The 24903-nt window shown below is 42.1% G+C and overlaps 1 protein-coding gene across 1 annotated transcript in view; it reads right to left on the bottom strand.

Annotated features, from left to right (window-relative positions):
- Window positions 1-8876: 8876 nt before the first annotated feature.
- Window positions 8877-24903, bottom strand: part of TERF1 (telomeric repeat binding factor 1) — a 127901-nt gene continuing 111874 nt past the window's right edge. Inside the window, exon 14 of the mRNA XM_030189658.1 lies at window positions 8877-9282. Within this exon, the coding sequence (XP_030045518.1) occupies window positions 9106-9282 (177 nt within the window). The 3' untranslated portion in view covers window positions 8877-9105. The remainder of the gene's footprint in view (window positions 9283-24903) is intronic.

The raw sequence follows: 24903 nt of genomic DNA, 5'->3' as shown, positions 1-24903 counted from the left end.
GGTTTTAGCAGTCTGCTGAATACGTGCAGAGAAGGAGAGGGAGGAGTCAAAGATGACCCCAAAGGTTACGAGCTGATGAGACAGGAAGGATGAAAGTGTTATCCACAGAAAGAGAGAATGGGGGAGGAGGAGAGGTTGGTTTAGGGGGGAAAGATAAGAAGCTCAGTCTTGGTCATGTTTAGTTTCAGATGGCGCTGAGACATCCAGGCAGCAATGTCAGACAGGCAGGCTGATACTTTGGCCTGGATTTCGGCTGAGATTTCTGGTGTGGAGAGGTAGATCTGGGAGTCATCAGCGTAAAGATGATACTGAAAACCATGGGATGAGATCAGAGTACCAAGGGAAGAAGTATAGATGGACAAAAGAAGGGGTCTCAGGACAGATCCCTGAGGTACACCAACTGACAGTGGGATAGTAGAGGAAGATCTACTAGATTATACACTAAAGGTACACTAGGCGAGATAAGAAGAAAACCAGGAAAGAACAGAGCCCTGAAATCCAAGTGAGGACAGCGTATCAAGGAATAGGCTGTGATCAACAGTGTCAAAAGCAGCAGATAGATCGAGAAGGATGAGGATAGAATAGAGACCTTTGGATCTGGCCAGGAACAGATCATTGGAGACTTTAGCAAGCGCTGTTTCAGTTGAATGAAGGGGGCGAAAGCCAGATTGAAGTGGATCAAGAATAGCTTGAGATGAAAGAAAGTATCTCTAAAACAGATGCTAATGAAACAAGAGATTGTAATTAGCAAGCTTAAATAACGGTATATAGAGAGGGAGGTTGGAGTACTATGATGCTATATTGGGCAACAGTCTATACTATGAAATAGTCCTGCAGGACAAGCCCTTTCACTGAGCACTATTGCATATTTAAAAAAAGAAAAAAATTTTACACAGTAGTATCACTTGAAAATTGTAGGTTAACTAATGAGTGTCTGTGTTTTTTATGAGTTATAATTAACAAATATAAGTAAACCGGACGAAAGTATATACCCCAGAGACCGTCACATTAAATTTTAACTACCAGACCCTCGACCATTCTTCTAACTTTCGGAGATCCCTTTCTCATCATTTCTACTCCCTCCAGGTTATCCACTCTATTGGCTATCTTCATCTCATTTGCAAAAAGGCAAACCTTTCCTTCCAACCCTTCAGCAATATCTCTCACAAATATATTAAACAAAATGGGCCCCAGCACCGACCCCTGAGGAACCCCACTGCTCACCATCCTTTCCTCCAAGCGGATTCCATTTACCACCACCCTCTGCCACCTGTCGGTCAACCAGTTTTAAATCCAGTTCAGCCCTTTCAGCTTATTCATGAGTCTTCTGTGGGAGACTTTATCAAAGGCTTTGCTGAAATCCAAGTAGATTACATCTAGCGCACGGCCTTCATCCATTTCTTTTGTCACCCAGTCAAAGAAGTCAATGAGATTCGTTTGGCAGGATTTTCCTTTGGTAAAGCTATGTTGCCTCGGGTCCTGTAACCCGTTGACTTCTAGAAAGTTCACTATCCTTTCTTTCAGCAGCGACTCCATTATTTTTCCTACCACCGACGTGAGACTTACCGGTCTGTAGTTTCCCACTTTTTCCCTGTCTCCACTTTTGTGAAGAGGGACCACATCCGCTCGTCTCCAAGCTCGAGGAACTTCTCCCGTCTCTAAAGATCTATTAAATAAATCTTTAAGAGGTCCCGCCAAGACCTCCCTGAGCTCCCTCAGTATCCTGGGATGTATCCCATCCGGCCCCATAGCTTTGTCCACCTTCAGATTCTCCAGCTGTTTATAAACTCTTTCTTCCGTAAACGACGCAGTATCCACTCCATTCCCAAATAGTCCTTCAGCAGCCAACCGCGGTCCTCACCAGGATTTTTCTCCGTGAACACTGAAGAGAAGTAATTGTTTAGCACATTCGCTTTATCCTCCTCACTTCCCATATAACGATTCTCATTATCTTTCACTCTCGTAATTCCATTCCTATCTTTTCTCCTTTCTTCAATATATCTGAAAAAGGTCTTGTCACCTCTCTTTACATCTTTAGCCATTTTTTTCTTCCGCTCGCGCTTTTGCTAGCTGCATTTCCCTCTTCACTTCTTTGAGTTTAATCCAATAATCTTTTCCGTGACACTCTCGGTGCGTTCTTTTGTATTTCTTTAACAAAGCCTCTTTTGCTCTTATTTTTTCAGCTACTTGGTTGGAGAACCATATAGGCTTCCTGTTTCTCTTGGTTTTGTTTACTTTCCTTGCGTAAAGATCAGTCGCCATATTTATAACAGCCTTCAGCTTTGACCACTGATGTTCCACTTGTCCTACGCCTTCCCACTTCAATAGCTCCTTTTTTTTTTGTTACATTTGTACCCCGCGCTTTCCCACTCATGGCAGGCTCAATGCGGCTTACATGGGGCAATGGAGGGTTAAGTGACTTGCCCAGAGTCACAAGGAGCTGCCTGTGCTGGGAATCGAACTCAGTTCCTCAGTTCCCCAGGACCAAAGTCCACCACCCTAACCACTAGGCCACGCCTCCATTTTATCAAAACCAGTACGTCTGAATTCCAGTACTTTTAGTTTTGTGCGCCCACACTCCGCCTTCGCCCTTATATCAAACCATATTGTGTGATGATCACTATTACATAGGTGGGCACCCACCTGGATATTAGAAACACTTCCTCCATTTGTGAGCACTAGATCCAGCATTGACCCTTCCCTCATGGGTTCCGTCACCATTTGTCTGAGCAAGGCACTTTGACAGGCGTCCACAATCTTCCTACTTCTTTCCAATTCCACAGACGGGACGTTCCAATCCACATCAGACAAGTTGAAATCTCCCAACAGTAGCACCTCCCCTTTCATACCAATCTTTTGAATATCCTCTATCAGATCCTTGTCTAGCTTCTCTATTTGTGCCGGAGGTCTGTAGATAACCACCGTGTGGATACAGGTTCCATCTTCTCTTTCCAAGGCGATCCATATAGCTTCTTCCTTTCCCCAGGTGCCCCGCATTTCAGCCGCTCTGATATTGTCTCTCACATACAGCGCCACTCCTCCACCCCTTCGGCCTCTCTATCTTTTCTAAAAAGATTATAGCCGGTATAGTCACATCCCATTCATGGGAATCAATGAACCACATCTCTGTAATACCAACAATATCTAAGTTTTCTTCAACCATCAGGGCTTGCAAGTCTTGAACCTTTTTACCTAGACTACGAGCATTTGTGCTCATTGCTTTCCATCTGCATAGAGTTTAGGTGGTTTTCTATATTTAGATGACCTTTCCTTCTGCCATCAAAGTTTATTCTGGGGGTGACTTTCTGAATTCCCTTGTTTCCTTTTGTCACCCCCACCTTCTAGTTTAAATGTCTAGAAACATACTGTCTAAATTTCTCCCCAAGGATCCTTTTTCCCATCACCGAAAGATGTGGCCCATCATTACAGTACAGCCTGTTATTTTTCCACGTATTACCCTACACCCCTATGTGACTAAAACCTTCTTCTTTACACCAAGACTCAAGCCACTTATTGAACACCACTGTTTTGCGTAGTTTTTCTTCTCCCTTCCTCCACATGGGAATTATTTCAGAAAAAGCCACAGTCCGAACCAAAGATTTCAGTCCCTCCCCAAGCTTCTGGAACGCTCTCTGTGCTGTAAATTTGCTATTGTTGGCCAGGTCATTTGTCCCCAGGTGAATTACATTATCAATATTCAAAGCATCACTCTCTTCTCGGATCACTTTCAGAATTTGGTAGGTACATCTGGTAGCTGAAGATCCTGGAAGGCATTTCACGAGGTTGGAACCCTTGAACTGTGTTCCTAAGTTAATGCCTCTGATAATGGAGTCTCCGAGCAGTAAGAGCTTTCTGCTTTTCACCAATCTGTCATTTTTGGGGGGCATGATTCTTGGGTTGTGCTTTCATAGCCTCTGGTTCCACCACAGTACTTCTTTTTTCAGCATCATAATGATGCAACGCAGCAAAAGAATTTGACAGGGGCAAAGGTTGGGAAGGTGAGAGCTTCTGTATCACAGATCTTAGTCTACCTGAGCCTACTGTGACCCATCTATTCCTCTGTTGTTGCATTCTCTGTGGCAGTGGTGGTGGTAAATTGGCAGGGAATTCAGCAATCCTGAATGCTTTTTTAGTTGAAGCCAATTCTTTCTTGAGTTTGTTGATCTCATCTTTCAAAGCTGATAACTGGAGACAGATAGGACAAGCTCTAAGACTCCAGATAGTTTGCCTTAGGATTAAAGCATAACATGTATTGCACTGAATAAAGGATATATTGATGTGATTCACAAGTGTAAAAAAGGTTAACTATGATAGGGGTAAAGTATAAGATAGACCAATTATGGTGTAATGAAGATACTTGTCACTTGACTGCCCTATATAAAAGTGAGTTCACCTAGGGGAGAGTGGGAGGGAGGGTGGGACTAGGACACAGGTAAGCTCAGTTACCAATCAAACCAATTCTGAAAATGCTCAGCGTAGCTCACAGCTCCCAAGGTAAAGTGAAGTTCTGGTTTTTTTTTTCTCTAACTACACAGTTGTACACAAATTGCCCCTCCTCCCAAGGTATGAGTCACTAGGTGCTATGTAACCAAATTGATTTAATTAGGTCTCTGGCACTGAAGATTCAAAACCCAATTCTAATAAACACAAGACACCAGAACCAGAGTCTCCAAATTTTGTGTAACCAAGTTAATTGGATTAAGTCACCTGGCACAGGTACAAAACACAGTTCTAGAGAGCACCTTTAAGACAATTGCAGCATAACAATATGAAATCACTAGCACAGAAGGTCAACACAATTCAAATAAGAAACTACCAGCATAAAATTTTGAAATCACAATGCAACTACAATCGTAAGTTATAGGCAATAGGATAGAAAGGTTTAGAGAGGACAGACCCTCAGCAAGTGAAAGGACAGGGTTTTTTTTTTCATTAGATGAGATAAAACAGTTTTATCAGAAAGATTTTAGGACACAGGTAACCTCAGTTACCAAACAAACCAATTCTTAAAATGCCCAGCTTAGCCCACAGCTCCCAAGATAAAGTGAAGCGCCCTGGGCACCCTTTACTGAATCTAGCCCTTTATGTATACACATAATTCTCCAGGGTATACATAATAAATTAAACTTAAATTCTTATATTTGTCTTGAATAGATTGTAAGCTCCACAGATAAGGGACCAGCGCTTATGTGTAGCACTGTATATGTCTACTAGTGCTACAGTAGTAGTAGAAACTCATCCCCACTGAAAGGCTGTGTGCTGAACCTCTGCAGATTGCATCCACCCAGCTGGCATCTGTCTGCTGTAAGTTACTTGTAGCACAGTGCTTCCCCTCTTCCCAGAGGCATACTGGAAGGAAAGGGAAAAAAGAAGAGAGTGTGATCACTTTAGAACCTGAGAGTCCAAATCCAAAACAGCACCACAGAAGATTAAGAGAGATCAATGAAGAGGTTGTGGTGCAGGCCCTTTTTTTTTTTCCTGCAAACTATTAGCTCTCTGGTGCTCTCCAAGAATAGAGGGAATATTTTCAGTAGCTGCGGTGTGGCTCCCATCCCCTACAGGAAGGCCATCAGCCACTACTTATGGGGGGAATTCATCAAGCAATGTTAGGGCTTCAACACGCATTAAGAAGTGCATAGGTATAAAATGGGCTTCTTAGCATTTAGTGTGCATTAATTTCCTTAATGGACATTAAGGCCCTAACGCTCACAAGACCCCAACACTGTTTGATACATTCTCCCCTTAGTGCTGGATCCAAAAAGTGTAGAACGCGACTGAAGTGATTACCAAAAGAGAGGAGGGGGGGGGGGGGGGGGGGGGGAAGAATCAGTTCTAACTGGACTATTGCTTGGAGCGTCTGCTGCCCCAGACTCTATTTATACTACAGTGGACTACAGCGTTCATAGGAGAGTTTAGACTGGTCTGGCATAGACATTACAGAATTAAAATGAGAAAAGACTATGATTTGTGCAGTCCTAATTGAAGGCAAATTAGCAGTACTTACCAAACCTTTTGGCTGCAACCCCGTTTTATCAGAAACACACGTAACCACCAACTCTATACTACCGCCATCCTGGAGTTCTGGCTACAATGTTGCATACTACCCACCCTGCTCTGGAACCAGTGAAGTGGCATGGGCTACTCTGGCTCCCTACCCCAATTAGTCATGATTTCACAGTTTCAGAAGCGCAGGTTTATAAACCTTTCAACCAACATACCTCAAGAATGAAATACTCTATGAAGAATAAACCATATTGATGTTCATGATGAAACTAAACCATCCTCAAAGTATAGGGGAACAGTAAGCAGTGTTGTTCAAAGTACAAGGTTAAAGTACTTAAGTAAAAATAAATGTATATTTTACTACTTAACAGTACAATGAAAAACACATTAAAAAGTTTACTTAAGTGAAAGCAAAAAAAAAAAAAAAAGTTACTGCCTAATATAATACTGTTTAAAAAGTAAATACTTTAACTACAGTGAATATAACTTACATTTTTATCCCAACAATTTTATTGCTCTGCAATTCAATCTACTTCGCTTTTAGTAAAACTAAGAGTCCTGCTTACTATTTTTATTTATTTAGTTATTTAGATTTTGCTCACACCTTTTTCAGTAGTAGCTCAAGGTGAGTTACATTCAGATATCGCATTCAATTCAAGCTTCTTCTTCTTACCTACAAATACACTCAGTCTGCTGCCCCTCACTATCTTTCTACCCTCATCTCCCCTTACGTTCCCGCCCGTAACCTCCGTTCACAGGATAAATCCCTCCTCTCAGTACCCTTCTCCACCACCGCCAACTCCAGGCTCTGCTCATTCTGCCTCGCCTCACCCTATGCTTGGAACAACCTTCCTGAGCCCTTACGCCAAGCCCCCTCCCTGCCCATCTTCAAGTCTTTGCTTAAAGCCCACCTCTTCAATGCTGTGTTCGGCACCTAACCCTTACCGTTCAGTGAATCCAGACTGCCCCAATTTGACTGCCCCTATCGGACCGACCGTTCACTTGTCTATTAGATTGTAAGCTCTTTGAGCAGGGACTGTCTCTCTTTGTTAAATTGTACAGCGCTGCGTAACCCTAGTAGCGCTGTAGAAATGTTAAGTAGTAGTAGTAGTAGTACTGTGGATATTTCTCTGTTACTAAGCCACGCTACCATTTTTAGCACGCGCTAAAAATGCTAATGCACCCTTAGCACTGCTTAGTAAACAGAGCCCTAAATTTTGAAAATGAGTGTGCTTGTGAGTCATTAATCCACCACAGCTAAAATGGTGTTCAACAACTGCACTATCAAGAAGTGGATTGTTCAGTCTGATAAAAAGTACCTTCAAATCAGACAAGGCCACAATATTAGTGATGCCTTTTAACTGGGTCTGCAGTATTGATCAAAGGAATCTGTCTGAAACACTTGATTTCCTTATCGCAAAGAATATTTTATCATCATTGTCGTCATCATCTTCTGCATTAGTAGTAGTGCTAATTCATCACTTGCATCTTCATCTTTGTTGTCATTCTCGTGCTGTTCAATTAGAGAGGCTTTCACAAAGTTGAAATCATTGTGTTGTCCTATTTTTCTTCTGATGGCAAACTCTGAATATCTTCAAGAGCTGATGCAAAAATGTCAAATGTATGGAAAGTCTTCAGCCTTAAGGCCAGACAAGCAGACTATCAATCCAATGGACTGTCATACCAATGTAAAATTTTCCATAGGATGTGTAGCAGGCTGTTGTGATAGAGATATGTCTGTTCACCAAGAATTGCAACCAGCTTCCGCTTCATCTCTGCTTCAAAGTGACCCAACTCATCGCTGTTCTGTTTGGCTAGAGACTAGCAACCAGTTCAACAAGAACAGGCAACTACTAGTCTCACAGGCTTTATCCCCACACCAAAAAATTTAAGATGAGATGATCCACACTGTTTGTGTGACAAGGTTTGCAATTACAAAATCCTGTTTCAGGATTTGCTGCTTCATCATTTAGGCCTCTCTACCACTTTTACTTTTTACATTTAACTGCAAGCATCAGAAGTAACTAGACAAAAGTAATACAAATTGGTAATATTATTACTTCGGTAACAGTAACAATTTTTTCCTGTACTTAACAAGTAAAAGCAACACAACTACAGTAACTAGTTACATTTACTTACACCCCTGTTTACAAAGCCGTGTGGCAATGCCAACACAGCCCATTCAAAGTGAACAGGCTGTGATGGCATTAGCGAAATGGCTGCCACTAGCGCAGCTTTGTAAACAGGTGGGTCAGTTACTCTACAACACCAACAATATGTGCTGGATTAATCCTACTCAGTTACTTAATCTAACACTACCTTGCTATCACCAAATGATCAGGGTATGGGCTATAATGAACTATAAACAGTAAAAGCAGTTTAATAATACATTGTTCCTAAGAGACTACATAGAAATTGATTGCTTACAATAAATATTGATTTACTTTAAAAGAAAGTGAAAAGAAAAAAATATTACACAAGATTATTACAATGGTTATCAATATGCAACGTAGAAAACCTAGTACTGTTGTACTGTATTGACTCAATTTTGGAAACTATATTGGATCCATGTACACTAGGACAAGGATTAAAAAAAAAAAGATTATTAAAAAGGACCTACATTTTTAGACATCCCTGGAAAACACTTGTAGTCACAAAACATTTAAAAAAATGTGATGCTGTCAAAATACAATAAGATACTAGTAATTCTAACCTAACATACAGTAAAATAGCTAATGTAAACCAGCCTCATTTTTTCATAAGTATATACTGTATATTATGAAAATTTGATACTTTACACATGATTTTCATTTAATTTTAAAATTGCATTTTTTCAAAATGTTGATTCTAACATTATAAAAAACAAAAAACACAGAACAATGACCATGCAAAGACAATTTGTTTATGCATAATATATAGCATAAACATGTTTAAAAGTCCATCGCCACTATATTAACTGCTTTTTGGATCAAAAATGCAAAATACTGAAAACTATTTTTATTACTGAAAATACAAAGTCTTCATATCATATCAAGAACACATATACAATTAATTACAATTTAATTCAAATTAACAAAGATCAAAATTTCTCCCTAGAAGTGTTCAACCTTCACTGTCAGAGGACACCATATTTAGCTTCTTCATAGTTCGCCATCGATCTTTCAGCATGACACTGGTTCGATTCTTGAAGTCATAGTGAGCCAGAATTCTTGACCAGTTTCCAACTCCAAATTTTTTGACACCTTCTTTCAGTTTTCTGTCTTCTTCCCAAAGCCAGATCTTTAGATAATAGAAAGTAATTAGTATATACATATTTTCTTTCTAAGCAAATTTCTTTCTGCTATGTTTTTTGTCTTACTTTGAATAGGTTTCCATATGAAAAGTGAAGAATCATATTAAAAGAAAAAAGTATTCTGTAAAGAATGTGGATTGTGTTTCTACCTATTGCCATGGAAATACAAATTAAACAAAATGTTGGTAGAAAGAAATATACTGCATATAGTTCAACAAAATCCAGAGTTAGAAGTCCCTTCCTCTGGTCCAAAATGTAATGTGAAAAAGATAGTACTGGATATTATAGGGCCCTGTTTACTAAGCCACACTTTTAGGTGCGCAAACTTTTTAGAGTGCGCTAAAAATGAGTGAGTGCTAATGCACACCCATAGGAATATAATGGGTATCTATTGATAGCGCATGCTAAAACGTTAGCACATCTACAGCACGGCTTAGTAAACAGGGCCCATAGTTTGGTTTGAGGGAAATAAAAGGAACATAATCAACCATAACAAATACAAATGAATCATAAAATGCATTATTATGGTTATATGAAGAGGAGAGATTTAAAATGATTTAAATGCCCATGAGAGACTCCTTGCCATTTAAATCACCTACTGGGCATTTTCAGCGGCACTTAACTGGATAGTGCCACTGAAAATGCATGGTTAGCACCCAAGCCAAAACCGGCTATTTTGGGAGTGTTCCACAGGTGGAGTCAGAACTTAACTAGCTATGATAACCACGTAAACAGGACTGCATAAAACACAATTCTAGCTTTATGTAGTTCTTCATAGCTGATTAAGGGGTCCTTTTACTAAGAAGTGCTAGCGTCTGTAGCGCATGCTGAAAAATAAGTGTGTGTGATGACCATATATCGCTAGCTCCATATACTTGGAAATTCAATGCCAGAGCCTGGACATGGCCTGGTACTGAATTTCCAGATGTAATGCCAGCAGCAGTCAGCAAAACGCTGATCACTGCCGGCTGAATATCGGGCCCTGGGTGCTTTCCTGCAAAGTCCACAAGTACCTGCAGGCTTGCATTAGTTCTCAAAAAGGAAGTACCTGTGAAGAAAGTACCAGCAGAGAATTTATACCTGCTTTTTCTGCAGATACTTTTCCCTGGGGGGGGGGGGGGGGGGACATGCATAGATTTGAGAATGCAAAAACTATATATATTGTTGCCTCCTCCAACCCAATTCTTTCCCTGAGCCTGCCTACTTTTCCACTGGTAAAACTGTGTGTGGTGTTGAACACATGTACAGGGTGGGTAATTTGCAGATTTTCAAGTCACCCAAGTAAATAGGCTTTCAAAAACTGTTTTCTCTGTGAGATTCAAAGTGTTTGTTCAATTTAATTTCAACTGTCTTATGTTCCAGGCTTGCTTAGAATTTACCTTTCAGTATCCTGATCATAAGGCTATTCATGTAGCCACCTGGTTTTGAAAAATACTTCTCCCTGGAGATCTTGCCTTCTCTTCTTTATGACATGTAGTTTTGAGTCGGTGTAGTTCACATCACAAAGAAAACAATGGGAGACCATTTTTCCAGGCTACTGCATGAATAACCTTATAAACAGGATAGCAAAAAGTAAATTGTAAACACTCCATAATGTATAGACATTTGAGATTCAAATGATCAAGCAACTCAGAACACTTGAGGAATGGTGATATAACTCCCCAAACTAGTCAAGAAATGTTTTAAGTTATTCTAAGAAGAAGGTATCACTCATCTTTTGTTAGCCTATATTTCTGCGAATTCAAGTTGATTAACCCAGCAAATTCATTACTTTACACAATGCCACAAATTTTACTTTATTAAAAAGTAAGCAATATTAAAAGCAAGAGATTTCAGTGGCAAGTCACAAAGAACTGATGCACTAAGCAGCACTAGTACTGTATGTGCAAAGCTCAAGCAGGGCAATTCTATAAAGTATGCACCTTCTGTATGTCATTAACTAATCATATATTCAAGTTTATTTTTATTTATTTATAATTTACAATATATAACAACTAACACTCATCAAATAAGGTAATTTTTAAAGAAGAGTTTCACTAAGTGCTAGTTATTAGTCCATGTTGAGATCCAAGATGTTCTTAAAAAAAAAAAAAAAAAAATCCAAAGGGAGTTGGTATCACAAGAAATAATTCAGTGTCCACAATATATAGGCTTACTCATTTACTTTAATCCCTCTAATGGCTTTGGTCTTGCCCTTTGTCCTTCCTGGTCTTAAGAAAATCACTCAATTGTTTAACATCATAAAAAACATATTTCTTATCTTTAAATATTACTAAGCATTTACATGGGAACCGTAGTTGAAAACAAGCCTGTAAAGAGAGTACTTCTTGTTTCATTTCTAAAAATTTTTCCTCCGCTGTTGTGTCCATTTAGCTATATCTGGGAAAAAATAAATTTTTCCTCCCAAAAAGTCCACCTTGGCTTTTTGAAAATATGTTTTCAACAGCACGTCTTTATCCTGAAGAAAAACAAAAGTCACACGAAGTGGTGATCTCTTTTTAATTTCTTCTCTAGATTGCTCTAGGAAAGCTGATAAGTCCAAACCTTCTAGATCTTCTCTTGTTTGAATCTGGTCTTCCTGATCCTGGTGAGTGTTACATTTTACGGGTAGATAAAACAATTTCTGAACAGGTGGAAGCATCTGTTCTGAGTACTTAAATTGTTCCTTCAAAAATCTGAAGAACATCTCTCTTGGCGAAATCAAATTACTCAAAGGAAAATTTAGAATTCTAAGGTTTAGATTTCTCATATTTTCTAAATTTTCAATTTTTCTACTAATTAACAGTTCATCACCCGCCATTTCAGCTTGAACTTCCTGTAATTTTTGTAGTTCCGTTTCTGTTTTCACATGTTTAGCTGATAAAGTTTCCATGCCGCTTTTCATATCTCTTGAGTAGAATTATTCAAAGATACACAGACCTTGTGAAGGTTCTCTAGGGCAGTCCATATAGCCTCCAGGGATATTTCAGCCGGTCTCAACAGCGGTTGAGTCGCCACAGCACACAACAAAGTCTCTGCTTGAATCACATTCAGGGTAATATTCTTTTGTTCCACAGCAACCGCTGGGGCTTGAAATAGCTGGTCTCCTTCCAATTTCTCCCCCACAAATCAGTCTTTCTTCAGGAGCCTGCCTCCCCTTCGGAGATAAATCCACTACGCTCTCTGGAACTAAAGCTCCAATAGTTTGTGGGAATGGAGGGGTTAGTGGGCCTGCCAGGCTGAGCGAATAATCGCTCTCCAAACCTGTGCTCTCCCTCACACTGGAAGCGGATACGCCCGTTGGAGTAGAAGCCAAGAAAGTTGAGATCGATGTTTGCCGAGGTCCAGGGGTATCTACTCTAAGGAGAGGAGGTCCCTTAGGTTTCCCATTTCTTTTCGGAATGCTCTTCTAAGAATTCAAGGCAAAAGGTACTCAGTAATTCAACAATACGAGCGTTCCCTAGAGAGCAAGCGTCTCTGCTTCCTAAACGTCCGCCATCTTGGATCCCCATACAAGCTTATTATAAGGGAAGACATACATATAAACAAGGCATACATGTAAACTTACAGAATATTATGAGTTATGTGCACCATCTCCAGCACTTAGGCACACATATGCCAGTTCTATGGCTGTCTTAAGTCCTCGTGATTAAATTATAGGTGTGTGTAAGATTATAATTTGAGCGCAATATGTTTTAATTCATGAATCCTAGCTGATAGAGTTGGAGGGATGCCTTGCTCTTCAGTTGATGTCATTGAGGGGATTTTTAGGAAGGAACACTTGGGTTATTTCTTTATACTTTAAGCTTTCAAGATCTACCCAAATATTCTGAATTTGAAGAAATTACTCATGGAGTGAGATTTTATGCAAGATAAGTATATAGTCTGACTTATAATAGTTATTGGAGAATGTTGTTTGGGTGGTGATTACCTTCTTAACATAAGCTTTTCTAGTGTCATATGGGAATGTATTGTCTACTTGTTTCATGTATTGTCTACTTTTTTTGTAATTAAAGATAAATATATTCAAACCAACAAGTAATATTATAGGATAATGAATGGTTGATGAACTATTTGCTTAATTAACTCCATATTAGTGTGTTTATATTCATTAGGGATATCCTGCAGCCCTTGAGGACTGAACACATAAGTACTTAAGTACATAAGTATTGCCATATTGGGACAGACCAAAGGTCCATCAAGCCCAGCATCCTGTTTCCAGCAGTGACCAATCCAGGTCACAAATACCTGACAAGATCCCCAAAAAAGTACAAAACATTTTATGCTGCTTATCTCAGAAATAGTGGATTTTCTCCAAGTCCAATTAAATAATGGTCTATGGATTTTTCCTTTAGGAAGCTATCCAAATCTTTTTTTAAACTCTGCTAAGCTAACCACCTTTGTCACATTCTCTGGCAACAAATTCCAGAGTTTAATTACATGTTGAATGAAGAGAGGTGTGGTAGCCCTGATGCGCACGTCGAGAGCGTCTATCGGAAAAGGCTGCGGGGCCGGTGGCAGAATCTGAGGAGTCTCGAGAACCGGTACCAAGCTGCCAGAAGACCGATGCATCGACACCTCCTGGATAGAGGGTGAGCGGTCCTCTCGGCACCAACGCTTCTTGGGTGCCGAACCCCTCTGATCACCGGAGCTCTCAGTACCGCGCATGGAAGGAGAACGATGACGGTGCTTCTTAGCCTTCGCTCGATGCCCATCATCGAGACTCCTCGGTACCGAAGAGGAGGATGTGGAATCCTCACGTCTCCTCGGGGCCAGGTCCGATGAAGGTCGGTCCTGGGGGGGCCTGCATAGCAGTAGACCTCGAGACAGGTGGAGACCCACTCAATGTCTCGCTGCTCCCAGCGCGATGTGGTCGCTCGGCAGCCATTACCTGCGCTCTCCAAGTCGATGCTTCCCTCGACGTCGACGACCTCGGTACCGATGTCGATGCCGACGTAGAAGGACTGGACTGATCAGCAAAAAGTCTTTCATGTTGAGCCTCCCAAGACAGTTGGGTTCGTTTTTCCATTAAAGAGCACAGCTTACAAGCAGCTGGCAAATGTTCGGGCCCAAGGCACTGGAGACACCACACATGGGGGTCGGTACCCGAGATGGTCCGGTTGTAGCAAGTACAATGCTTGAAGCCACTGAGAGTCCTCGATGACATGGATGGAAAAACAGCGGCTGCAAAATTAAAGGACTCGATCGTGCCGAATAAAAAGGCACAAAAAAGGAAAAGAAGCAGCCTAAAAGGCGGCCGTGACGAAAAAGGAAGGAAACTTAAAAAAAAGTGACAAAAACTAAGAAATAGGGTGAAAAAACTAACTTAAAAAAAAATGTCTGTAATAAGCTACTATAAGAGAAGAAAAAAAAGAAAAAAAGGGGGAGCGGTAAACGCTAAATAAAGTCTCCTGAGCCGAAAAAAAATTGAGCGCAGTCGAAAAATACGTGTCACTCAAGATTGCGGACACAAAGAAACAGAGGGCACGGGCGGGAAGCTGTTCGCGCGTGCGCAGTTCACTCTGCCCGAGTGCCGGTGCGTTCGAGAATTTTTTTTTTTTGCTAGGGATTTGCCGGTCTCCTGGGCCGTCGTGGACGACGACCCAATCGTGAGAACAAGCAGCCTGCTTGTCCTCGGAGAATGAGAGCTCTTTGCAGACGTACAAGACAGTGATATTTTCCAACACCACCAGCATGGATTGCAGTCTCCTAGAGCTTAGAAAAACCCAGGTTTCTGCGCATGTGTGGAAGCTCCTGTGCTAAACAAATACTTCTATTCTGTGCTCGCCAAGGATTTTTAAAATCTAGATCCTATCAAGTCAAATCTAATTCCGTCTCCCCCTAATAGGCACCAGGCTGCAAATAGATCCTATGCATATTCATTGGGGAAATAAGGTCTGTCAATTAAAATGTAATGCAAAGAAGTGCAGAGTGATGCACTTGGGGTATAAAAATCCAAAGGAGATGTACGAGATAGGGGGCAAGAGACTGATAAGCACAGTTCAGGATAGTGTCTGAGGATCTCAAGGCAGTGAACATAGCCAGAAGGATGCTAGGCTGCACAGATTTAACAGAGCTTCCCTATTACTGATACAGTTGCATTGGTTGCCAATGCAAGTGCGAGCTTTTAGTTTTGTTGCCTTGTTTTTCGAATTGTGTACGGTGAAATACCAGAGTATATGGTAAATCTGATACGATTATCACATAGAAATATTATGCCTGAATCTAGATATTTTCTACTTGTACAATATCCAGTTCCAAACCAATTGGTTTATAAACAGGTTTTCTCTGGTACATTTGCTAATTTAGCAGTCAGCCACTGGAAATGAATTATCTATTGATCTAAGAAGGCAATCTGATTATATGGTTTTTTGAAAACGGTTGAAAACCACCTTGCTTGAGAAATTTTTAACGTGACACTTATTTTTCTTGACAGTTAGTTGATTATATGTAATATTCTTGGAGATGGTCCAGTTTACGTTTTTGTGAGCCACACTAAATGTATGTGGAAACTATGGGAAATAAGTGTCTATTATTATTATTAATGCGCCTGTAAAAGCCATTGGTAAAGCCTTTCTTGAAGTATTGTGTTCAGTTTTGGAGGCCATATCTAGCTAAGGACATACAAAGGACTCAGTGGTTCAGAGAAAAGCAACAAAAATGGTATGGTGTTTGTGCCAAGACATAAGAGATTTGATGACCTGAATATGTATACCTGAGAGGAAAGAATGGATAGGGAAGATAAGATACAGTTGTTTAAAAACTTGAAAGGTATTAATATAGAAATCAAGTTTTTCCAGAGACAGGAACTGGTAGAACTAGAGGACAAGAATTAGTTACAGGGTGGTTGACTTAGGAATAAAGTCAGGAAGCACTTTTTCTCAGAGAAGATGGTAGAAGCCTGGAATGCAGTTCCAGAGGAGGTGGTGGGGATAAAAACAGTGACAAAATTCAAAAATATGTGGGATAAATTCAAAGGATCCCTATATGGAAAGGGGATAGAATCAAAACAAAACTTAGCTGTGCTTGAACGGCAACTCAAGTAGGTGGGAAGTAACCCAGTGCAGGGCAGACTTCTACAGTCGATGTCCCAACTATGGCAAAACAGGGCTGACTTCTACGGTCTGTATCCTGATCATGGGAAGACAGATCTGGATGGGTTGGAGTGAGCTTAGATAGCAACTACAGCAGTTGGGAAGCCAAGTCAGTGATGGGCAGACTTCTACAGAAACAGCAAGGATGGATCAAGAACAAATATGTGTATTTTATAATCACATTCATATCATACGCTACGAGTGTATCTCAGAGTGGGAGAGAAGACACCTTAAGGCTGATAGTAAATGTCAGTTTGCAACATTGTTGGACTGTAGATTTAATTAAGTATTGACAATGAATGAGATTATGCTGTGACCAAAATGATATACATCACTGTTCCAGATTGCATCACACATAACTGCCTATATGTGGCTGGCATTGTGGCAAATTGCTGACTGCCCTATTTGTGACACTGGTATTTGACCATGAAGGAGTGTAACTTGTATGGAATGGCAGGTATAGCTCTGGCTGCTTTATTGGGCAGACTGGATGGGCCATGTAGAGTCTTCATCTGCAGTCATTTGCTATGAAGCAATGCTATGTTACTATGGCTGATCCCATCAGTATTTCACACAGTAGTCAACTTCACTGGGAATGTGGGAGGGATTATGTGGCTGATTTATCTTGTGTGCTATGAAGCACTCTGCTACAGATAAGAGCTTTGCTTTCTTTGTCAGCAAGCAGGTTGAATTAGTGACTCAAACAGGGACCCCCCCCCCCCCATCCCCCACACCCAGAGCTGAGGATATCTGCACACCTGCATCAGGTTTGCTTTTAAGCAAAAAAAATGATAATTTGGCACAAATTGAGCACTACAGATAGCTCAAAACTGTCTTTCCTAGATATGGCATCTAACAGTAGTGTGAGGAGGGGTAGTAGCTAACATGCAACAAATGATTTTTTTGAGCTGGAAACCGAGATAAGTGATTGTTACATAAATAACACAGAAACTTTGAAGATCTCATTTTCATAAACTAATTTTTTTAAATAAATGCTCACTTTAAACAGCTCTTAATTTATTCTGCCATCCTCATAAATGTGGCATTTTTTTTCTTCCAAATCTTAATTGGCAGGATAGACAATGGGATGTATTTGAAAGATCTTCAGTGTTAAACTGAAAAGAAGCATACATTTGAAACATGGGGGGTTGCTTTCATTATTGCTTCATCAGGACTTAAATATGTGGCTTCTGGACTGAAACACACAAGGAACTCAAAATAAGCAATGAAACACTGAAGTGAAGTCATTTACCAAAGAAAATGTTATTGAAAAATGCTTTTCTAATAATCCTTAACTCCTTTTTCACTAGCATTCACTGCGTTCTTGCATAATCAGCACACACCCTGGCTCCTAAGGATTTTAACCCACATACTTTGAAAGATGAACCAATTCATTTTATTTGTTATAACAAAACAGTTCTTTCTTTCTAAGTAATGAGCAAGTGAAAGAAAGCAAGAAAGTTTGAACTCATGATGAAAAATCATGATAAAATGCAGTTTCTTAAATACAGCAAACATTAAAAAAACTACAGTAGTATCAAAACGCTGAAGTTCCACCTCTTGTAAACAATTTCTATGATAAAGGTTACTACCAAGAGTAAAGGGGGAGCGCTAGCGAGCTCTCAACAGCTATGGATGTCTAACCTGCTCTCTCCCTCCCAACTACATTATTGTCTGGATTATCGAGATTCTGCATTTTTTCACTGGGTTTTCCACGCTATAATTTTTGTTATGTCGGGAACCAGATCAACTCAGATCATCAGGTCTGTTCTCTTGCGGCTACAGTAACGGAGGAGCTGAGGGAGACAGAGGTACATAGAGAAGACCTACAGGGACATTATAGAGAAGTCCCACCTCCAGTCTGGCTTCCCTTGTGCTTCCATGGAGGAGGGAGGACTCCTAGAAGGAGAGCATCACCCTGATGAAGTAGGAAGTACTCCTGTAGCCAGGACATGCCCAACAGGAGATGCACTATTCTCTCACTTCTAACCAGGTGGGAAAGCTTGGGACAGCTGTTGTAATTGCTGATTTGATCATTAGGTATGTAGATAGCTAGGTGACTGGCAGATGCACCTTGAGTATTGCGTTCAGTTCTGGTCGCCGTATCTCAAAAAAGATATAGCAGAATTAGACAAGTTTCAAAGAAGAACGACCAAAATGATAAAGGGGATGGAAATCCTCTTGCATGAGAAAAGGCTAAAGAGGTTAGGGCTCTTCAGCTTGCAAAAGAGACAGATGAGGGGAGATACGATTGAGGTCTACAAAATCCTAAGTGGTGTAGAATGAGTAGAAGTAAATCGATTTTTTACTCATTCCGAAAGTACAAGGGGACACTCAAAGAAGTTACATGAAAATACTTTTAAAACAAACAAGAGGAAATATTTTTTTCGCTCAAAGAATAGTTAAGCTCTCAAACTCTTTGCTTGAGGATGTGGTAACAGCGGTTAGTGTACCTGGGTTTTAAAAAAGTTTGGACAAATTCCTGGCGGAAAAGTTCATAGTCTGCTATTGAGACAGACATGGGAAGCAACTGCTTGCCCTGAGATTTGTAGTATGGCGTGTTGCCACAATTTGGGTTTCTGCCAGGTACTTGTGACCTGGCTTGGCCACTGTTTGGAAAACAGGATACTGGGCTAGATGGACCACTGGTCTGACCCAGTATGGCTACTCTTATGATGTTATGGTCACTTGCCTGCCTGGTGCGAAGGTGGTGAACATCACACATCACCTAGCTAGGATCTTAGATGGGGAGTGGAAACAGAGATTGAGCAAATTGCCTTCCTTCCTTACAGTGGACTACATAGGCTCACTTCCACTCCTGTCTATTAAACCTCCTCAAAGCAGGTCATAGGTTTGCTTGCCTTGTTTTGTTTTGAGTATACTGGATGACGGCTGCGCGGAGTAGAAACGGAGATTAACCTAACTGGCTTCCATGTTGCTTACAGTGGGTGTGTGGACTAGAGAGGCTCACTTCCATTCCTGTCTATTAAACTTCCTTGCCCTGACGCCAGCATCCTGTCCTAATCACTGCCTTCGGTCTGGAAGACTGTGGGAGGGGGGAGGGGGAGAGGTTAGGGAGGGAGCAGATGCAGGGAGGACAAGAAACGACAAAGTTGAACAGGGAAGGAGGAGAGAGATCAGAATGATACTGGAACGCACAGGGGAGAGAGAATCAGGCACTCCGTGCAGCAGTGTTTGGGGAGGCAATGCCCCCTTCGCCCTCCGCTCCAAACCATTCACTCGTCCTCCCCCTCGGGCCCAGCCCCAAAGTCTTTCATTATCTGACAAACTGCTTCTTATAGTCTTATCGATAAGACGTAGTGCACGTCTTCTTCAGCAAGGTCTCTGGCTGTGCCAGCCCAGGGCTCTCCTCTCAACCTCTCAGATCGTGGGGAGGATTGCAGGCGGCTGAAATATATCAGCAGTATCAGGACAGCAGCTGGGCAGCTAAGCTGAGGTTGTCAGGTTGGAGTGGACCACGGGCTGCAATCAGGAATGCTGCACAGATTGAGGGGAGCACACTTAACCTCCTGCCTGCAGTGCTATTGAGACATGCATGAGGAAGTTACTGCTTGCCCTGGGATTGGTAGCATGGAATGTTGCCACTATATGGGTTTCTGCCGGGTACTTGTGATCTGGCTTGGCCAATGTTGGAAACAGGATACTGGGCTAGATGGACCATTTGTCTGACCCAGTATGGCTATTCTTATGTTCTTAGGTAACCAACTCTGGTCTGATGACATCCACTAGGGCTCCCGAGGTGCCACACCACTGGGAAGCTAGGATCCACTGGGCAGTTCTCATATGAATATGTGCCATGGGCATGACATGGACAATAGAGACCATGTGGCCTAACCACCTCAACATTTGCCGAGCTGTGACCTGCTGGCTGGCTCGGACCTGAGTGGAAAGAGCAAGAAGAGTGTTTGTCCTTGGCAAAAGGAGAAAAGCCTGCGCCTGCTGCATGTCTAGCAAGGCTCCTATGAACTCCAATTTTGAATGGGATGTAGATGAGACATAGGGTAGTTTAAAACGAACCATAGTACTCCAACAACTGAATAGTTCTCCGCATGACTCCTGAGCACCATCCTTTGAGACGTACTCTTCACCAGTCAATTGTCCAGATAGGGAAATACATGGACTCCCAGTCTACATGGTGGCACTTTGACTACTGCAAGACACCTGATGAAGACTCCGGAAACCAACATGAGGCCAAAAGGCAACACGCAGTACTGGAAATGATGTGTCCCCAGCCAAAATCAAAGATACTTCCTGTGACCTGGAAGTATCAGGATGTGAATGTAAGCATCCTTAAGTCCAGAGAGCATAGTCAATTGTTTTCCTGAATCACGGAGAGAATGGTGCCCAGGAAACCCATCCTGAACTTTTCTTTGACCAGGAATTTGTTCAGGGCCCTTAGGTCTAGGATGAGACACATTCCCCCATGTTTTCTTGGACACAAAGAAGTACACCTGGATTAGAATCCCTGCCAATCTTCCCCCGGTGAAACGGGCTTGATCACATGGGCTTTCAGAAAGATGGAGAGTTCCTCCGCAAGTACCTGCTTATGCTGAGAGCTGATATGAGATGCTTTCAGTGGGCGGTCTCTGCCGCTAATGCAAGGTGTAACCGAGATGGACTATTTGAGGAACTCACCAGTCGGAGGTTACAAAGGGCCACTTTCTGGGAAAAAAATTCAGCCCCCCCCCCCCATCTGGCAGGTCATCCAGGACGGTCATTTATTGCAGCTATGCCCTGCTGGAGCCAGTCAAAAGCTTGTCTCCTGCAATTACTCGGGAGCTGGTTGGGCCCTGGGCGCATGCTGTTTACAAGAATGAGCACGCTGGAGGTGCGCCGGCTGAGGCTGGCAAGAAAGAGCGTACTTACGTTTCAGAGTAGTAGGGACCCTTCTTCGACTTGCCCAAAAACCTCCTGGATGAGGAGGAAGGTGCCGAAGACATCCGGCGACAGAGATTATCAATGGTGTCAGTGTGTTTCTTGATGAGGTCAGTGACCTCTTCCACCTTATCTCCAAAAAGCTTGTCCTTCTGGCACATAGCATCTGCCAACCTCTGCTGAACTTCTGGGTCCAAGTCAGAGACATGCAGCCATGAGAGTCTGTGCATTGATGCACTCTGGGCAGAGATCCTGGATGCCACATCAAACGTGTCATTGGCACCCCGGCCATGAACTTACAACTTCTGCTGTTTGATCAACTGGTGAAAAGATTCGGTCTGCTCCTTTGGGAGAGAACCCGCCAAATCAGACATACTGCACACCAAGTTCAACAAGTATAGACTCGTGTAGAGCTGGTAAAATTGAATACGGGAGATGAGAATAGATGCCTGATACATCTTCCACCCAAAATAGTCCAGGGTTCTAGCTTCTCTGCAGAACCCTGGCATAGTCTCTAGAATTCCTGGCTCTATTGAGCACAGATTCCACCATCAAGAAGTGATGAGGCAACTCGGGCCTATCAAATCCAGGTATCTCTGGATCCGGTATATTGTGTCTATCTTCTTAGGGAGGACAGGGACTGACAGAGGGGACTCTCAGTTCTTCACCTCAATGTCCCGCAGGATCCTGTGAAGCAGGACCATCACAGCCTCTCTTGATGGGGGAATTGTAGTCCAAGTCCTCGAACATCTCAGCCCTGTGCTCGTCCGTCTCTAAATGAATTGGAATGGCGGCCACCACTTTCCCGACGAAAGATGGAAAGGAAAGGAAAGGCTCTCATGTGGAGATTTTCTTCTTTCCTCAAGAGGGGAGGGGGGGTCAGATTAAATACCATAGGATTCCTCCTCCATTGGCACTGTGGATCCTCATCTGTGTCGGCAAAGAGCTCTCCATGGGAGGGTCGAGACCAGGCATGCCTTGACAGAGAGGAACCATGTCCCTGAGATGGGCTTCGAGGTGTCAGTTTCATCCTCAACTTTGGTGAAGTTTCCTCCACTGTCGAGTGGGTGCCAGCACGGGCGGCTGTCAACACAGGAGTTGCACATTGCACCAACGTCAGAGACCTCACCATAGGCTCAGGGCCTGGAGGGGCAGCAGCAAGAGGCATGGCAATTGAAAGCACCCCCGACGTCGATGCACTCTGTTGTAAAAGCCTCGACACATGCTTGTGGAGCATGACCCGGATGTACTCATTAAAAGGCCATCAGGAAAGGCTGTGATGTTGAGTCAGATACAGGCTGCTGAACTGTCGGGGTCAAAACAGGAGTTGAATCCTGGATGCATGGAGACCTGTGCATCGACATCTCTTGTAAGGAGGAGGAGCTCTTCTCCTGGTGCTGATGCTTTTTGGGGACCAGGGGTTTCCTTGGTGACCCGAAGCTCCTGGTACCATGCATTAAGGGGGATTGATGCCGATGCTTCTTGGCCTTCTCCTGATACCGGTCATCGACGCTGCTTGGTGCTGAATCCCAGGGACCCTGTACAGCAGTCTGCATCAAGGCAGCTGGAGATCTACTCAACGCACACCCACTCCCAGTGTCCGAGACAGGCCTAACATCCATATGAACCAATGCACCTGATTCCTGTGAAACTCTCAACGTCTATGATGATACCCACGTTGAGGATTTGGACCAGGCTTCAAAATGTTTTTCTCCTTGAGCCACTATGGCCAGCTGAGTCCTTTTCTTCATATGAAGGCAAAGAACACATCTGGAAGGGGTATGTTCAGGCCTAAAACACTAAAGAAAACAAGAATGACTGTCTTTTTCAGAGATGGCCCTATTGAACCAGGTGCAGCGCTTAAAGCCACTGGGAATCTTTGATGACATGGAAGAGAAAAACAGCCATGGCGAAATCAAATGGCTTGATGGTGCCAGAAAAAGGAGCAAAACACCAGAAAAATTACGGGGAACAAGTCCCGACCAGAATTCAGGCCTAAGAGGGCCTAAAGAGCACAAAAGAAAAAACAAGAGTTTGGAAAAAAAAAAAAAAAAAGAAAAAACAAGAAAACCTAAAAGTGGAGAAAAAAATACCTAAAACAATAAGGGAGAGGAGAAAAAGGCACCAAAATGAAACACCAGGAAAAAAGATCTCCAAGGGAAGGCACAACATGCTCAAATAAAAAACAAGTCATGCACCAGATGGTGTGAGGAACTGTGAATCATGCATCCTTTTCTCACAGCGGATGAAAAGAGACTGCTAGTCTTGCATTCTTGCGGTGGGTGGGAAGGCACTCATGCATGTGCTCTTAAAAACATATCTACTTTTAATGCTCTGCACTGGGTGATGTGGATGATGTCACCCCTCTGAGAAAATATTTTTGAACATCTACTCCAGATAAACTCGGCTTTTGGAGCTGCTCCTTGTAGGGTTTTTTTTTTTTTTTGTAACCATGTTCTTCATTCTATTATAGTTTCCCTTTTAAAAGTGAAATGCTAGCACAGTACATTTCCTTAGTGTCTTTTCTCCAGCTATTAAGTTAAATATGATCATGTTATGATCACTATTGTTAAGTGGCCGACAAAATGTTACTTTTTAAGTTTATATTTTTAAATTTGTAAACCGCCCAGATCTGACAGTTAACTAGGGCAGTATAGAAAGTTTTAATAAACATAAACATATCCTGTGTGCCACTAAGAGCTAGGTCTAAAATGCTCTCCCTCTTGCCAGTTCCTGAATCAGCTACTTCTCAAAGCAGTCATTTATTTCATCTAGGAACTTTACCTCCCTAACATTTCCTCATATGACATTTATCAAGTAAAAGTTCCACTATCCAGCACACAAGGGGGACAGTGGGGAACAATGACTAAAATATGCCAGTTATCTGACAGCCCAGATGCTTCCTGCTCCAGCCTCAGTCTCTTCCCTGACACAAAAATCCAGGAAAAATAAGGTGAGGGGTGATGCTGGAGTGGGCAGAACAGCGCAAATCAGACAAAAGCTGTTATACAGCCTCTCTGCTAACTGTGTAGCATTCCCTGCCATGGCTGGCCTGCACAACAAAAAATCTGATCCTGAAAGAATCCAGGTCCTCTGCCTGGCAGCACCAGCCTGTCACTGAGCATTTTAAAGATGTCTGGCTACTGATTAGTGCACGCAGTCACCAGCTAATTCCTGTCTAGTTCCCTATGTGTGATTTTCAAGGCCCTCAGACAAAATAGGCCACAGTACCTAAAAAAATCTTTTTACATGCTGCCTATTATGGTATAAACATAGAAAAAGGAAGGCAAATAAAGTCCATATGGCCTATCCAGTCTGCCATTCATGCCATCTACTATCCCTTCCTCTCCCTTAGAGATCTTATGTACTTGTCCCAAGCACTCTTGAATTCAGATACAGGTTTTGTCTCCACCATCTCCACCAGGATGCAGTTTCACAAATTCACCACCATTTCCATGAAGAAGTATTTTCTCAGGTTACTTCTGAGTATCCTCTTTCACCTTCATCCTAAACCCCCTCATTCTAGAGCTTCCTTTCAATGAAAAGGACTCATCTCCTGTGAATTATACCACAAAGAGACCTATCTCACCTCTCCCACCTTTCTTCCAAAGTATACATATTGAGATCTAAGTCTGATCC

Source organism: Microcaecilia unicolor, chromosome 1, assembly GCF_901765095.1.
Source record: "Microcaecilia unicolor chromosome 1, aMicUni1.1, whole genome shotgun sequence".
NCBI classification, from domain to species: domain Eukaryota; kingdom Metazoa; phylum Chordata; class Amphibia; order Gymnophiona; family Siphonopidae; genus Microcaecilia; species Microcaecilia unicolor.
The sequence above is the reverse complement of the archived record's forward strand: the minus strand, read 5'-3'. Positions and strand labels throughout refer to the sequence as shown.